This window comes from Pelophylax lessonae (assembly GCF_965119305.1).
Source record: "Pelophylax lessonae genome assembly, chromosome: 5".
NCBI lineage: Eukaryota > Metazoa > Chordata > Amphibia > Anura > Ranidae > Pelophylax > Pelophylax lessonae.
The window spans coordinates 541,659,152-541,677,337 of NC_138772.1; the positions used below are offsets into that span (position 1 = coordinate 541,659,152).

An 18,186-nucleotide genomic window follows, 5' to 3' on the forward strand; every position below is an offset into this window, starting at 1 on the left:
TCATGTATTAAGTTGTAAGAGTGTTAAAATAGAAGTGGGTGCACTGAAGGACTCGGTGGGATGGCCAGTGGGCGGATTCAGTGGGACGGCCTGCGAAATGTTGTAGGTCATGCCTGGTGGGGCCCAGGCCTAAGCTGTGCAAGGGGCCCCAACATTTCTGATGGCTACCCTGGCTGTGGCCTCAATGCTCCTTATCACAGCAAACCTAATCACCTAATAATCCCTGTCGCGCTCAACTAAATGGGGGGGGGGGGGTAACTACAATATCACTTTTGGCTGGACTGGCCCTTTAACTGCTTGTTAGCTTGGGATTTTATCCTTTGCTGTCAACTGTCTTCTTTTGCAATACATTTATTTCAGCTGCGGTAAATGTCAACAAGCTGTTTGACTGGCTGTCATTTCTTCCAGCACACACAATAATAAATTGCCAAGAAAAATATGAAAGTGTACATCATGTCCCGCTCATACTGTGAGTCACACGTTATCACTGTCACTAATTTTTACTCTAAGGGCTTGTGGACAGTTGTGTAGCACTATAAAGAGCAATCCTTGCTTTTCAGAGGACCTTTGACAAGCATCTAGGAGGCGCTGTGTCCCCATCTTCTTTACCTGTTTTAATCCTATAAATCCTATACAGATCACCAGTTTAGCGCCGCCCGCAGGGGTGTCCAAACTACGGCCCTCCAGCTGTTCAGGAACTACAATTCCCATGAGGCATTGTAAATCTCGACATTCACAGACATGACTAGGCATGATGGGAATTGTAGTTCCTGAACAACTGGAGGGCCATAGTTTGGACATATCGTTACGCAGGAGTTCTGGTGCTATAATTATTGCATTTTGACGTTTTATTTCGTGGGGTTTTTTTTTTCATAAAGCCCACAACACCGCACCGCAACCGCGTGGTATGCATGTGGTTGTAAGGCGGTGGAGGCGGGGCCTCACGCACTGGAATGGGGTTGTGTTTGGCAGTGGTACAGTCTGCTGAATGTGACATGGGGTATAGTTTGTGCTGCGGATCGCCATCTGACTGCCTTTGTAGCTTAAAGCAGACCTTCACCTCAAAAGTGAAAAGTGCAAGTGCTGCCAATTCAACAGGATGGTTGACCTGGATAGATCTGTGTCTTTTTTTTTTTTTAAAGAACTTTTTCTAAACTATGCAACTACCTACCCTGTGCTCTAACACTTGACTTTATTATGGGGGAGCAAACATAAAATATTAACAAAGTATATTCCTCTATAGTGTGTACTTGTCTCAATTAAGAGCAATGTGTGTCATTTCGGTCTGATTCCTCTGCTATCAGCATGAGTCGCTTCTGACAAGTTTTCCTGACACCAAGAGAAAAAAGGTGACAGGGGAGGGGCCTCTGACAGATTGAAAGCCTCAACTCTGTTCCTGTGAGCTATGTAGAATGGGGGCTCTTCCCTCCAATCAGCACATCAGCTCTCCAAAGGGTCCTTTCACGCGGGCGATCCGATCTGCCTGTCAGTTTTTCATGCGGACCGGATCGGATGCTCCATGCATCCGTATGAGGCAGCTGATGTCAGTGGTGACATGTGTGCTGACACCCACTGCTCTCCGATCAGTGAAATCCGGACAAATGGAAATGCTATTTTCCATCCCTCTGGCGGATCGGATGAGAACGGACAGACGGTCCGTTCTCATCTGATCTCCCCATAGAGAACAGCGGGGATCTGACAGCTCCGTCTCCGCACACAGAGCGGAGACAGAGCTGTCATCGGCCTGCTCAGCGCTGAGCAGAACGGAGCTGTCATCCGCCTGCTCAGCACTGAGCAGAACGGACTCCGTCGGCGGTTGCGCCTGTGTGAAAAGGACCTTTACTGAGTTATGCAGAGTGTAACTTCAGCTCTCCGCCCCCTTTTCTCTGAACTCTCAGACAAGCTTATAAATTCAGCACTTTGAACGGATGTAGAGAAGACTGCAGATCAACTGGAACAACTAGGAGGATTTGTTTCATGTTTGTGCATCACCTGAGAAGAGTCCCATTACTGGGTATATGGAGGGGTTTACAGCCACTTTCAGCAGCTGTGCTCAGGGAAGCAGCAGAGGTCTCATCAGCTGTTGCCGACTACAGAGGAGACATCCAGGGTTTAATAGACCCTGAGGTCCAGTTGACACCACATGCGGTACAGTGCGTTTTTTTTTCTGCATCAAAAAGCATTGAATAGTAGGTTATATGGCTTTCAATGGGATAGTTCACACCAGTGCAGTCAGTTCCAGTGCATTCCAGCAAGAAAAGTAGAACATGCTGCATTTTTTCTGCACTGAACTGTACTGGGGCATGGTAAAACGCATCAAAAACACACCGGATCGCACCAGAACACACATGTCCTCATTTAAGGTGAAGAAAAAAAGAGGGAAGGAGAAATGCACCAGAACGTGCTAAAAACACATCAATAAACGCACCGGAATGCATCAAAAGCATGTCAAAAACGCTCATGCAAAAAAGAAAAAAAAGCCTCCAGAACGCATCTGGACTGCGTTTCTATGGTGTGAAATGGCCCTCAATGTGTAATAAAGTGTACCTGTCACCCATGTGATAGCAATAAAAGTGTCATGTAAAAAAAAAAAAAAATAAATAAAAAAAGTTTTAAATATTTAGTGTCTATTCACACTACCGCGACTTGTCAGGCGACTGGTTAGCCTGAAAATAGTTCCTGTTCTACTTCGGGGCGACATCGGAGCGACTTGCATTGACATTCATTATATGAAGTCCGTGCAAGTCGCGCCGAAGTCGCGGTGCACGTGACTTCACAGGTCGCCCCTGAAGTCGTGCCACGGTAGTGTGAACCGGCACTTAGAGACACGAAAAATAAAAAAAAATTTTAGAGCCCCCCAACACAAACACACACACAGAGTCCTTTCACACGGGCTTTCCACCCGACAGACTCCGCTTTGCTCAGTGGGGGATCTATCCTCCAATCCCCGCCGAGCAGGCGGACGACAGCTCAATCTCCACTCACTGAGCTCAGACCGCCTATCCGTTTTCACCTAATCCTATCTGATCTAACCCTCCAGATGGATAGAAAATAGGGTTTCCATCCGTCTGGATTTCACGGACAGGATCGGATAGCAGCGGGTGTCATCAAACATGTCACCGCTGACATCCGCTGCCCCATAGGGATGAATGGAGCATCCGATCAAATCCGCCTGAAAAACTGCCAGGCGGACCTGATCAGAAAGCCCAATATACAAAAATGCATGCGCCTGCGATTACCCCACACGTTATGTATCACCGCACACGCTGGGTGAGAGCAATCATTCTAGTATCAGAACCCCCGCATAACCTGTAGGAGCTTTTAAAGCACTGCCTATGAAAAAATATAAGATATTTACGTTTTTTGTAGTTTTATTTGCGCACATATGCAAAGCCCCTACAGATCATCAGTTTAGCATTACGCAGGAGTTCTGGTGCTAGAATTATTGTATTTTGACGTCTTATTTTTTATTTTGGGGGGGGGTGTGCAAGTAGCTGCTCTTGCATAGGGCACAAAATAGTCTAGCACCGGCCCTGCATATAGGGACTGTTTTACCTGCCAAAAGCTTTGAAATTTTGCCAGGTAGAGAACCAGGTACCCCTTGCCAGGTCCAGAATTCATCCCAGCACGTAACTAGACAATGATGGAGGACACTGAAGGAGAAGAAGCAAACTAATGTTGAAGTAATATAAATGTGAAAAGTAAACATTGTCCAAAAAAAGGCAAGGCGCAGCAAGAATATTTTTATTTTTCTATAATTACACCACCTCCTTCCTCCTCCAGCTTCCCTCCACTGCAATTTGAAGATTATCCGGATTTAGGGTGGGGTAAAATAGCAAACAGCGAAAAGTATTTATATACCGGTCAGTTCTGTGTATCTGTGGAATAAATTTCACTATTTTCCTTCAACTTTAGTCAAAAGACAGCAACGTAAAACGAGCAGATTGTTCACAGAGCTCCTCTATACATAAGCAGAGCAATCGGGATCAATACTTCCCATGGAAAGAAGAAGCCAACATACCCAACCTCGACTTTTTAAAAATGAGTCCCTAAACTGAGCAAACCTACTTCACTCACAGGAAGGATATGAAGGATACTAAATATTTAGAACATATTCACTGATACAGTAGTGAAGCATGACAAGCACAACTTAAAACGCTGCGCAAACATTTGGCGCTAAATAAATCCTGTATAATAATAATAATAATAATAATACAGATCTATACACTAACTGGGTGACATTTGGTTTGCTAAAGCACAGTGCATTATAGACTTTTTTTTTTTTTAAACCCACTTGTCCTTCGGAAGATTCGACGCCCCCCCCCCCCCCTTATGGCCAGGTAATTTTTTGCGATACCGCATTGTGTTACTTTAACTGACAATTGCACAGTCATAAAACGCTGTACCCAAATGAAATTTATCTCAATTTTTTTTTGTTTTTTGCACGATAAACAAAATTTTTAATAATGACAAAATTTAACTATTATAAAACGACAAATTGAGAAAAAAAAAAGGTTTTACTTTCTGCTATAAAACATCCAAGAAAAAAAAAAAAATCAAACTTCTTAATTAAATTTAGGCCAATATGTATTCTGCTACATAGTTTTTGTATAATAAAAAAATAAAAAAAAAATAAAATCCCAATAAGTGTATATTGATCGGTGTGCACAAAAGTTATAGCATCTACAAATTATGGCATAGATACTTCTTTATACTAGTAATGGCGGCGATCAGGGACTTATAGTGGGACTGCGATATTGCGGCGGACAATCTGACACTTTTGAAACTTTTGTGGGAAACAGTGACACTAATACAGTGATCAGTGGTGAAAACATTACACTGTCAACTGTACTGACACTGGATCAAAGTGTTAAGATGTGTGCCTAGTATAGATGGGCTCGGAGTGTTCACGTTCCCGATTCTGCAGTCCGCTAATCACAGGCACTGAGACATTTCTCGGTCTGCAGCTGCAAAAATTAGGAAATGTATCAGTGCCTGTGATTAGCGGAGTGCAGCGTCGGCTTCCTGGTGGGATCAGGCATGTGCAAACTCAAACACGCCGAGCCCATCTAGTGCCTAGCCAGTGTTTTGTTGTGTACCGCTTTCACTAAGGGATGTGATGGATTTTATTCCCGGTTTTGCAGAGAAAAAAAATCCAGCACATCCCCAATGACAGGACAGGCATTGTTTCTCCTCACTAATCAACAGGTGCCAGCGGACAGCTATTGACCGGCACCCACTGAATGGCTCCTGCTGTGACTCACCCAGAAGGGCAGAATCACGTATATATACACATGTGATTCTGCACAGAACAGCCGCCCTGTAGCAGTAAATCTGTTATAGGACGGCCAGCAAGTGGTTTAGGTTCCATTCACACTTGGGCGACTTGACATGCAACTTTGGAAATCAAAGTGGCATGGCAAGTCCTTCCCTATGTTTTCCAATGATAACCATTCATCTATGCGACTTAAAAATGCAGAAACGTCAAAGTAATTCATGCACTACTTTGGTCCGACTTTCATGCAACTTGAGGGCCATAGACTTCAATGTTTTGTTTTTTTAATTTAAACTTTATGTAGTTTTCCAAATATAAAACAGAGGATGATACAGTTAACACCATAGAGAAAAGAAAAATATACATTTAGATAAGAAAATATACTTCTTATCCCCTCTTCCTGTCTAATCTCTATTTCCTTTTTCCCACCCACCCCACCCTAACTGCACTGCCCATTCTACCTCCCCTCAGTCCTTTACCTCTCCTCCCCTTCTTCTATCATTATTTTGGCATATTCCTTAGTTTTCCTAAATTGTATCCATCTACCTCAAATACTGGCAAATCTCTCTGCTTGGTCCTCATGCCTAGTGCTTAAGAATTCCATACATATATATATATATATATATATATATATATATATATATATATATATATATATATACACATATATATATATAACATCCTCTTAAATCATTCTTCCGCGCCCTGTTCTGAGTCCCTAATCCCAGCCGGCGACGCCGCCTCACTTGAGCCCTACGACCCCGTCCATTACCACCTCCTCCTCTTCCGTCCGCTTTAGGTTACGCTCCATTTCAGGGCAGCAAGGGATCCTTTCTCCCACCAAACACAGCGGAGTCCCCCCAGGAAAAAGCAGGGGTGAGCAAGTGGTTAAAGGGCGAAGTTACTGCTTCATTATAGGATGGATTCTCCTGGAGCTCCTCACTCTGGCTCCTTCCTGGTGCCATCTTCAGTCTCCTCCCCCCATAGACTTCAACGTTAACCCTCAGAAGTTGCATGAAATTCATACCTGAATGTTACACAATGCAACTTCTGTGCAACAGTTGTCCATTATTGTTAGTTAAAACCAAAGTTGTATCCAAGTTGCACCCATTCCAAGTTGCATCAAAGTTGTACTCCAAAAGTTGGCGTAATTTTGGAGTCGTACAAGTGTGAATGGAGCTTAAGAGCCGGTTCACGCTACCGCGACCAGAAAGTCGCCCCATGAAGGAGCGACTTTTTAGTGAGACTTGTTAAGAGACTTAAGAGACTTGTTAAGAGACTTGTTAAGAGACTTGTTAAGAGACTTGGAAGAGTCTTAAATGATCGGCGACTTTGTCTGTGGGGAATACCTGGCTAATCTTTTTCTTCTTCCTGGAAAGTCTGATCAGTCGCTTGAAAATAGATAAGGATCCGACTTAGAGGCGACTCCCGTTGAAGTCTCCGTTGCACAAGTCGGATAGAGGTCGCCTTGAAGTAGTACAGGAACCTTTTCTGAAGTCTGAGCGACGGCTCTCATTCATGTACATTGAATTTGTGATGACAAGAGACTTGAGGGCACACAAGTCATTCCTAAGTCGGAGCAGTGTGAACCGGCTCTAAGACCCCGTTCACACTGGGGCGACCTGTGAGGCGACCTGGTCGCCTGACAAGTCGCCTGCCATAGATTAGCACAGGACCCGTTCTAATAGGAGCGACACAAGTCGCTCCGACTTAGAAAAAGGGTCCGGAGCTTCTTTGGGGCGACCTGGAGCGAACTGCATTGACTTTAATGATATGAAGTCCGTGCCGGCCACTTCGAGGTTGAGGTGACAGGTCGCCCCGGCAAGTCGGGTCGCCCCAGTGTGAACGGGGTCTAAAACCTAAGTTTATGTAAAAAAATAAATAAATAAACAAAGGGCAGAGGACTGTACTTGCATTTCATGATAAGTATCCTTTGTCCTAGTGCTGGCTGTCCTAGCAGAAATCTGAAGTCCTCTGATTCTACCCTTCGCCTATGACCAATAACCTGGCATTCATAATTTTCAAGTGCATTAGGGATTATTAGGGAGCGCTGGACCTGTCACAGGCACTCATCAAGAGTACCGACTACGCCCACTCTTTCCATCCCCCTCCTCCATTCATAGAAGCTGTAATATAGCTTCCATAAATGAAAAACCTCTCTAAGAATAAAGGTTTCATCCACCCATCCTCCACTCAAAGAGCACTTTTCTTTCAAAGAAGCTGTAGTGACAATTTAGGAATAGAATTCGATGAAAACGTTTGTATTCAGAATTCAGCATTAAAGCTCCTATGACATCTTCGTGATCGGGTTTAGACCTTCTTAAAGAAATACACTTCAAGAAAACGGTTCTTCATTTCATATTTTTTGTCCGGTTATCAGGTAGGATTGGCTGTATAGCCAAGTAAGGATTTAGCCTTCGTGATTCAGCAGGAAATAATGACCACCGAGTCACGTGATCAGTACGCTAACTGACAAGCATGGCAGACGGCTGCATAAGAGTCCCAGCCAATTTACACAACAGCTTGTGAATCTGCTTTGTGTCACTATTGTTGGACCCCGCGTTACAAAAGGTTAGTCTGACCCGATCCCATTACATGGCCGTTCCGCTGCAATTAGAACCACTGAATTAGCATTGTATATACAAGCCTATTTTTCAGGCATCTGTAGAAAGGGGCTCCATGGAGCTGACAGAAGACGGATGGGCATAGTTTCGGAAGACAAATCATTTGAGCTCTGTTAAGCAGGAAGGCTGTTTGCAGCCTGCTGACACATCACGCTAGCTGAAACACAATGCACTTGGACATCCAGAGTAAAAATAAATGCATGTATTCCATAGGGAGCAAGAGACAACAGTAAAATACGAAGGTCATCCTAGCGTCTCTGCGATTGCCTGGAGGCATGAGGAGTATGGTCATAGCAAGGAGGAGGATTACAGGAATATCAATATTCCAAATCTGCAGCTCAGACTGGAAGGTCATTGCAAATTCCACTGGCTGCAGAAGTAACATTAGAGTAGATGTAATCCCAATACCTAAAATTGTATATAATATTGTATTCTTGTATAGATTTTGTATTACCATAATATTGTATTTTTTTTAATTTTAAAGCTTCTTTTTAAATCTGCAGCTTTCGTTATATCATCTGGTGATCATGTCTTTAAAGCGGAACTCCAGGCAAGCAGAACTGTGCACCTGCCTCCCCCCAATCCCTGAATGTCTCCTCTGGTTTATAGTTTCCTTTTCACCTTAAAAAGTGATTGTAAATGTCATACTTCCCTGCTCTGTGCACTTGGTTTTGCACAGAGTGGCCCAGATCCTCCTCTTCTCGGATCCCTCTTCTGAGCTCCTGGCCCCTCCCTCCTGTTCAGTGCCCCCACAGCAAGCAGCTTGCTGTGGGGTCACCTGAGCCAAGTCACAGCTCCCTGTGTCCATTAAGACTACGAGCCGCGACCCCTCTCTCTCCTGATTGGCTGGCTGACTTTGACAGCAGCGGGAGCCAATCGCACCACGCTGTCGTCTAAGCCAATGAGGAGGGGGGTCCTGGACAGCTGAGAAACTCCTGCAACATTGCTGAATAAAGCTGGGCTCAGGTAAGTATTAGGGGGGCGGAGAGGGGCTGCTGCACACAAGTTTTTATTTTTTCTTAATGCACGGAATGCATTAAGATAAAAAAAAAAAAACCTTCTGCCTTTACAATCCCTTTAAACCCTATAGCTACCAATTTCTCTTCTACCTTTGGTAGCAGCAAGGAGGGTGCATTCTTCCAGGACTGAGCAGCACTCAAGAAATGTGTGAGTCCCCATTCCTGGGGTACTGTCAGCCCAGCCTGCGTATTGACGTGTCCTGGAGGTAGAGGTGGGGGGGGGGGGGGGGGGAACATGTCATGTGAAGCCAAAGGAATGGGGGGGGGGGGGGAAACTGATTCCTCCACACACGAAACAAGGTGGAAGGAGGAGTCCAACCCCCCCCCCCCCCACCTGGATACAACCGCTGGCCGACAAAATATTTCCAATGTATGTGTCTGACAGAACTTAATCTAACAATCGACTTGTATGGAGTGGAGACGGGGTCACACACGGATTGAAATTCAGACAGTTAAGCATTGACTATCTATGGCCAACTTCAAGCGGTAGTAAAGTCCTAGTGTGCTAGTATATGATGTATGCCTAATGTGCTAGTATATGATGTATGCCTTTCCTTGCAGGGGATTTTTAATTTTTTTTTAACCGCTTCAGCCCCGGAATGTTTTGCCCCCTTAATGACCAGGCCATTTTTTGCGATTCGGCACTGCGTTACTTTAACGGACAATTGCATGGTCGTGCGACACTGTACCCAAATAAAATTGATGTCCTTTTATCCCCACAAATAGCGTTTTCTTTTGGTGGTATTTGATCACCTCTGCAATTTTTATTTATTGGGCTATAAACAAAAATAATAGCGACAAATCTGGAAAAATAAAAAACACAATATTTTTTACTTTCGGCTATAGAACATTCCCCAAAAATTTTTTAAAAAAATCTAATTTTTTCATCATTTTAGGCCAATTTGTATTCTGCTACATACTTATGGTAAAAAAATCCCAACAAGAGTACTTTGTTTGGTTTGCGCAAAAGTTATCGCGTCTACAAACAGGGGGGGGGGGGGGATTTGTAATTTTTTATTTATTTTTACTAGTAATGGCGGCAATCTGCAATTTTTAGCGGGACTGCGACATTGCGGTGGACGAATCAGACCCCTGACATTTTGGACACTTTTGGGGGGGGGGGGACCAGTGACATTACTACAGTAATCAGTGCTAAAAATATGCACGGTTACTGTAATAATGACACTGGCAGGGGAGGGGTTAACTCAAGGGCAATTAAAAGGATAAGTGTATGCCTAGGAGGTGTTTTCTAACTGTGAGGGAGGGGTGGGCTTGTGGAATCAACACAGAGACCTGTGATCCTAAATAGGAGGATCACAGGCGCTCTGTGTTCATTCCAGAGAGAACAATGGTCTGCTGTGTTTACAACAGCAGACCGTCGTTCTCTCTCCACGGGGAGCGATCGCGGGTGCCTGGCGGCAATCGCTGCCGCCTGCCCCATGGATCGGCATCCCCGCTGCCTAATGGGGGCGCCCAGCCGAGCCAGACTGCCGCGGGCGGTCAAGTTGTTAATGCGGCAGTTTACTAACTCTAAGTAGAACACTGAACTTTTTTTTGTTGTTCTAAACAAAGGGAGAGGAGACAACAAAGAAAAAAAAAAAAGCTTGAGTTCCGCTTTAAGATCCTTTTAGGGCATTTCCTGTCGTTGGTTGACAACTCGCACACAAAACTGTGCTCCCGAGTCATCACCCTGTCACATGCAGAGACTAACAGATGCATGGTCTATCGTGATCATCATCACAAAGCTAGTCCAGAGAAATGATTAAGCAAGAACACGTAAACAAGAAGAAGAGGCTGGATAATGGCAGCACTAAAACTCAGTTTTTTGGAAAAGGAACGCAGTAATTGCTTGTCATACAAGTGCTTTAGCAAGCCAAGACCTCATTCACAAGGTGTACACCCACGTGGGATTTTTTGTCCCCCTCCATATTTTTTTCTCACAGGTTCATGTTAAACATTTTCACAAGCGTACAGCGATGGTCCATCCCAGGGGTCTCCAAACTTTCTAAACAAAGTGCCAGTTTATTGCCCTTCAGACTTTAGGGGGGGGCCATACTGTGGCCATCGTGAGTGGAAATTTTCCTGGCATCAGTGGGAGTAAACACCACATTTGGTATTAGCGTGAGGAAAAGCACCCCTATCGCTGGTATCACTGGGAGGAATAGCACCCCTATCGTTGGTATCACTGGGAGGAATAGCACCCCTATTGTTGGTATCACTGGGAGGAATAGTGCCCCATTGTTGTCACTTGGCAGAGTAGTTTCTCATGTCAGAGGGAGGAATAAATGTCCCAAGGGCCGGATAAAGACAAGCAAAGGGCCACATCTGGCCCCTTGGTCGAAGTTTGGAGACCACTGGTCTGTCCCATGGGTGTGCATTCTGTGGCCCTCCAGCTGTTGCAGAACTACAAGTCCCATGAGGCATTGCAAGGCTGACAGTTACACGCATGACTCCCAAAGGCAGAGGCATGATGGGACTTGTAGTTCAGCAACAGTTGGAGGGCCACAGGCTGAGCACCCATTGCCTAATGTCTACAGAGCAAAATAGGGTAATGAATGGCTTTATGGCCAATAGTATGGCTTAATAGTATGCTTAATAGTATGCTTAATAGTATGGCTTAATAGTATGGCTTAATAGTATGGCTTAATAGTATGGCAAATAGTATGGCTTAATAGTATGGCAAATAGTATGGCAAATAGTATGGCTAATAGTATGGCTAATAGTATGGCTAATAGTATGGCTAATAGTATGGCTAATAGTATGGCTAATAGTATGGCTAATAGTATGGCTAATAGTATGGCTAATAGTATGCTTAATAGTATGCTTAATAGTATGCTTAATAGTATGCTTAATAGTATGCTTAATAGTATGGCTAATAGTATGGCTAATAGTATGGCTAATAGTATGGCTAATAGTATGGCTAATAGTATGGCTAATAGTATGGCTAATAGTATGGCTAATAGTATGGCTAATAGTATGGCTAATAGTATGGCTAATAGTATGGCTAATAGTATGGCTAATAGTATGGCTAATATATTTATGGCTAATAGTATGGCTAATATATTTATGGCTAATAGTATGGCTAATATATTTATGGCTAATAGTATGGCTAATAGGCTAATAATATGGCTAATAGCTTTATGGCTAATGGCTAATAGTGTCCTACTCCTGTAGGGGGCAGTATAACCCTACTGATATGAATCCGAGAGAACTGCGTCCGTCAATGAACGATAGAGAAAATTAATTTATTTTTTTTTTACACCACTTTAGCCTATGTCAGCGTTATAAATACAATTCACATCAGTAATGATTGAAACCACAACAACATCTGCAGCACTACTCACCTGATGAGATGGAAAGCCTTGAAATATCTGCAAAATATAAAGAATAAAAAACATCCTTTAATATTAAATAAAATGAAACATTTCCATAAAATTTCCATTCGTGATAAGTTAACGGTCTCTAACACCATCACCACTTAGGAGACTTAGGAGAGGGAGTTGGGGAAATGCTCACAAATGTGGGGAATGAGTGCAATTTAATAAAATTTTGATTTTTTTTTTTTTTTTAATTAAAAAAAAAAAAAAATGCTTTAGCAGCAAGTGCAAATTTTAAAAGAATTAAACTGACAAGTGAAAATGTAACATATTGCAGATTATGCGATTAGATGTGGTGGTTGCATTACTTTTTTTTTTTTTTTTTTTTTTTTTTTTAAGTACCGTACATTTTCTCCAAGTACGGAAAACCTGCTAATCCTGCCAAAAATCTTCTATCCTTGTAGCCCCCTGTACATTCATAAGAAATCCCAAAATACAGTATGTTACAGGCTTTCCCAGTTTACTTCTGTGAGCTACAGGACACCTTCCCCCTATGTAGTGTAGATAATGAGAATGGGAGGTGTTTTTTGCCCGAATCAGAAAAACAGCCTGGGGTGACAACACAGCTCTTCCATAAATATGACTCAGCACCGCCACCTCAGGACAGGAAGTGTTTTACTGGCATTATCACCAAAAAAAATAAATAAATATATATATATATATATATATATATATATATATATATATATATCTCAAGTAAAAAATAAAATATAAAAAAATTACATTTTATGTTTCTGAGTTCAGATATGCTTAAGGCCTAATGCACACAAGACTTTTTTTTATTTATTTTTTTTAATTTTTGTTTTTTAATTTCTTTTTTTTTTTTTTTGTTAAATTTTTTTTTTTATTATCTTTTTTTTTTCTCCATATGAATCCTTTGCTCCAGGGGAGGAAACGCTTCTTAATAATGGGTCTAAAGCCACATTTGCAAACTTGTTTTAGGAGTGTCAAGCGTTTGGGCATCCATTCATTCCATGGGTCACAATATAAATTTACTCGGGTCACAATATAAATTTACTCTGGCCACTGGAAAGAATGAACGCTCATGCGCCGTGTGTACAAGCGTTTAGGCGCATTTCACTTTTTTCCTGCCAAAACGCTTCTCTCCTGAACATGCAAAAGATTTGTTTTCTGCCTATAAAGGCCTATGTATGCATAGACACAGGCTAACAAGGGGGTGTTTAGAGGCAGAAAAAAAAAATTAAATATCAAATGCCTGTAAAAACAGTATTTTTAACTCTCAGTGTGCATGAGCCCTTAAAGCCAAACTCCAGGAAACTAAAATTTGGGGGGGGAGGAGAAATTGGGGGCAATGGTGGGGGTTTTTTTTTTTTTTTTAAGATTTCCTGGAGCTGAGATTTAAGTTTACATTATCCCACTCGATTTGTACAACTGAGAAAAAGGATTTCAGCTGTCAAGTGGGAGGATTATTCTCGTTCAGGAAAGTATTTCAAAACACCGGGATTATCAGCAACAATTACCAGGGGTTCACATGATGCCCCCAGCTGGCCGCTGCAAGGAACAACAACTTTGACAGTTTTATTCAAATGATTTATACAGAGAAAATGACTGGGACTGTATTGATGTACTCACACAGTCGGATCGGGTTCAGATATTTGTGGTAGGTCACCATGATATTTTGAGTTGCACATTAAAGTATAACTAAAAAGGCAAAACCTTTTATTTTTTTTAGTTTTGGATAGAGTGCAGAGGGATTAGAACCCATCAGTTTTTATTGCGGTCTGTGTCCCCCGTTAGAGAGATTCACCTTCTCCATTTGTCCTGTTTACCATTATCGTTGAAAGTTAAAGTAAAAGTAAAAGAAACCCTCAAATTTTGGGTTGTCCCCAGAAAAGCGAAGGGGAATCTTCCAATAGGGACACTCGCTCTGGTGACCTGGGGGTCCCCCCAAAAGATTCCTTTAATTTTCAGGGATTTCCTCTCACTTCCTGTTTGGCTGAATCCCAGTTTGCTTAGATCTTTTCGTTCAGCTCATGAAAAACGGGGGCAAAAACAAGTGTTGCGTTTGCAATTTTGTTCAGTATAGTTACTGCATAAAGAAAGCCAAGGTATGTGTGTACTGATCCCCACATGTGACGCAACGCGTAGGGCCCCGCGATACCGGAAGGGATTTGCATACAAGCTCTGCGCTTGTGGATGTCACATTTGTCTACCTGATTTTTAAAAGTGGATACCTTTCTTACCTTGCAAATAAATCATCTTAGGCCCCTTTCACACTTGCGGACCCCGTTCAGATCCGCCTGTCAGTTTTTCAGGCGGATCTGAACGGATGCCCCATGCATCTCTATGGGGCATCGGACGTCAGCGGAGACATGTCCGCTGATATCCGATCCATCAAATCCAGATGGATGGAAACCCTATTTTTCATCCATCCAGCGGATCGGATGAGAACGGACAAGCGGTCCGTTCTTATCCGATTCCCCATAGAGAAGAGCGGGGATCGGATACCTCCGTCTCCGAACACAGAGCGGAGACGGAGCTGTCATCCGCCTGCTCAGCGCGGGGGATCAGCGGATAGATCCCCCGCTGAGATGCACAGCTCCGTCGACGGAACCAAGCCGTGTGAAAGGGGCCTTAAACGTACTATACCATAGAGTCTCTCTATTTCTACATTTAATATGGAGCGAACCGGACACTAAAGAGAAAGGCATCTAAAAAGGAACCACACATACCCTTGAATGTATAGAGATTGCGTACAACAAAGAAAGCTCTCTAAGGGCTCTTTCACACATATAGTCCGTCGGATGGACTCTGTTTTTCTCAGCGGGGGATCGATCCGCTGATCCCCCGCTGAGCAGGAGAATGACAGCTGTTCTGCGCACTGTGTGCGGAGACACAGCTGTCAGAGCCCCATACACATCTCTAAGGGGGAATCGGATGGGAACGGACCGGTCGGTCGGTTCTCATCCGATCCCATCCGCTGGAAGGATGGAAAATAGGGTTTTCCATCCATCCAGATTTGACGGATCAGGTCGGATCGGATGTCAGCAGACATGTCTCCGCTGACATTCGATGCCCCATAGAGATGCATGGGGGGACCTTTCAGATCTGCCAAAAAAACTGACCTCCGGATCTGAACGGTCCGCCTGTGTGAAAGGGGCCTAATGCTGTTACCTTACAGCAGTAAGGTGAGCGGATTGCACAAAAGCTTGCAGTTTGGATTCACAGAGTACTGACACAAATGACTTATATTAATTTAATTTTTTTTTTTTCATTATCTGTATTGATATCTGTGTATTTCTCACCCATAACTTCTCAACACTTGGTGAAGGACACTTTGCAGTAATTAGTTATTATCATCAGTTTGGTTTTATTCAATTGATTTATATTAATTTATCACGGGATTTAAATTTTCACCATTTTATATGTTTTTACATTCCACAAGCCCTGCAGCGCAACATTCCTCTTTTACTTGTACTGGCATGTGTGTACTGGCATGCGTGATGCGTGTGTACTGGCATGCGTGTGTACTGGCATGCGTGATGCGTGTGTACTGGCATGCGTGATGCGTGTGTGCTGGCATGTGTGTACTGGCATGCGTGATGCGTGTGTACTGGCATGCGTGTGTACTGGCATGCGTGATGCGTGTGTACTGGCATGCGTGATGCGTGTGTACTGGCATGCGTGATGCGTGTGTGCTGGCATGTGTGTACTGGCATGCGTGATGCGTGTGTACTGGCATGCGTGTGTACTGGCATGCGTGATGCGTGTGTACTGGCATGCGTGATGCGTGTGTACTGGCATGCGTGATGCGTGTGTACTGGCATGCGTGATGCGTGTGTACTGGCATGCGTGATGCGTGTGTACTGGCATGCGTGTGTACTGGCATGCGTGATGCGTGTGTACTGGCATGCGTGATGCGTGTGTACTGGCATGCGTGATGCGTGTGTGTACTGGCATGCGTGATGCGTGTGTGTACTGGCATGCGTGATGCGTGTGTGTACTGGCATGCGTGATGCGTGTGTGTACTGGCATGCGTGATGCCTGTGTACTGGCATGCGTGATGCCTGTGTGCTGGCATGCGTGATGCGTGTGTGCTGGCATGCGTGATGCGTGTGTGCTGGCATGCGTGATGCGTGTGTGCTGGCATGCGTGATGCGTGTGTGCTGGCATGCGTGATGCGTGTGTGCTGGCATGCGTGATGCGTGTGTGCTGGCATGCGTGATGCGTGTGTGCTGGCATGCGTGATGCGTGTGTGCTGGCATGCGTGATGCGTGTGTGCTGGCATGCGTGATGCGTGTGTGCTGGTATTGCAACTGAAATGAATGAAAGCCGACGGATGAGAATGGTCAAGGTTCATAAGATGTGTGGCCAACCACCAATCCTCATATGAATAATACATAAATTTCTGACTTCCAAACGAGCCGAAGCCTCTTTATGAGATCTAAAGCGGATTATGCAACTCCTGAGACGCTGTGCCTTTAATGAGCCCCAATCACAGCCATTTTCCTTTAAAATGAGACATTTCTCCGAGACGGATTTGGTGGGTAAATTTCGGCACGTCTAGCACGGTTGTAAGAACTCGGGTGGAGCGAGAGATGAGATTGAAGAACAGCAAAAAAAAAAAAAAAAAAAAAAAAAACACTGAATGGATACAGAATAATTCATGAGCGTTAACAGAGCGGAGCTTGTTGTGTGGGAGAGATATCACTAGGAATGGAATGTATTAATGAGTAAAACATGGATTCCCTACCATGACTGGCACACCAATAATGGGCACATAGGGAGGGTGAGGCCTCACTCTCATCTGGAAATGGGATATTAAGGCTACGTTCACATATGGGCGTAGCGGATCACGGGCAGAATCACTGCGATTCTGCCCGTGATCCGGAATCATTGCATATCACGGGACGCCTGTGCGATGCCCGTGATTTGCAATGGCACCCCAAACGCTGTGCGATGTTGCCGCTATTTCCGCCTGCCGAATCGCGGTACCATCGCGCAAAACAGAATCGCGGGAGGCATGACGCCCAAAAGGGTAGAGGAGCTTCTTTTGTGCATCATGCGTCCCACAATTCTGTTTGTGCGATGCATCGCACAGCGTTTGGGGTGCCATTGCAAATCATGGGCATCGCACAGGCGTCCCGCGATTTGCAATGATTCCGGATCGCGGGCAGAATCGCAGTGATTCTGCCCGTGATCCGCTACACCCACATGTGAACGTAGCCTTAAACCAAAGCAGGAAAGCCTGTGTTAAAGAAGAACTCTACTAAAAACTATCTGCATCTAAAGTGACCCATGTGATATGCGAGTTCACTTCAACTATCCAATTAAGTGCAAGGAAAGAAGAACTGATTCTCTAGAAGAGAACCTGAAAATGAAAAATGGCTTTACTACAAAAAAAAAAAAAAAAACCACAACCCAAACACCAGCCCATTGGTAGTTTCTTCGCAATTCTTCAACCCAAAAAAAGGATTATACCACCATTAGTTAAGAGAAGTCTCGCAACCGTTTTTTTTTTTTTTTTAAAGGCACCCTTTAAAATGATGTACAATCTTGAGGCACCCCATTGTAAAATGTAAAAAAACTACTCATAGTTTTACATAACGCGGCAGCATTGACACACGTAGGACATCCAACATTTAAGGTGGCTTCATTCTTCCAAAACAAATACACTTTTGTACACTAGTACTGACTAGTATCCCAATGTTTCTCCTCTCCCTCACTCAGCTAATGTGACCCCAGTGTTGACGAGGAGGGTCAAACAAGGATGATGTGCAGACAATGAACAACCTTCACTGGTTGTTACGACGCCGGTCGCTGGAAGGTTGATAGGTCGGACAAAATAAAAAAAAAACCTGTGGCGTTGTGTAACTAAAAGGCAGCTTGCTCCACCTGCCATACATTTTTGGCAATTTTTAGACATTTTG

The 18,186-nt window shown here is 43.9% G+C and overlaps 1 protein-coding gene across 2 annotated transcripts in view; it reads right to left on the minus strand.

Annotated features, from left to right (window-relative positions):
- The window catches only part of PTK2 (protein tyrosine kinase 2), a gene marked incomplete at its 3' end in the record, with an annotated part of 628,214 nt that overhangs the window by 470,642 nt on the left and 139,386 nt on the right, over window positions 1-18,186 (minus strand). For both annotated transcript variants that reach the window (XM_082257401.1, XM_082257399.1), the window contains exon 2: window positions 12,263-12,289. Coding sequence is in view for 1 of the 2 variants with exons in the window: in XM_082257399.1 (XP_082113525.1) it covers window positions 12,263-12,289 (27 nt within the window). The remainder of the gene's footprint in view (window positions 1-12,262; window positions 12,290-18,186) is intronic.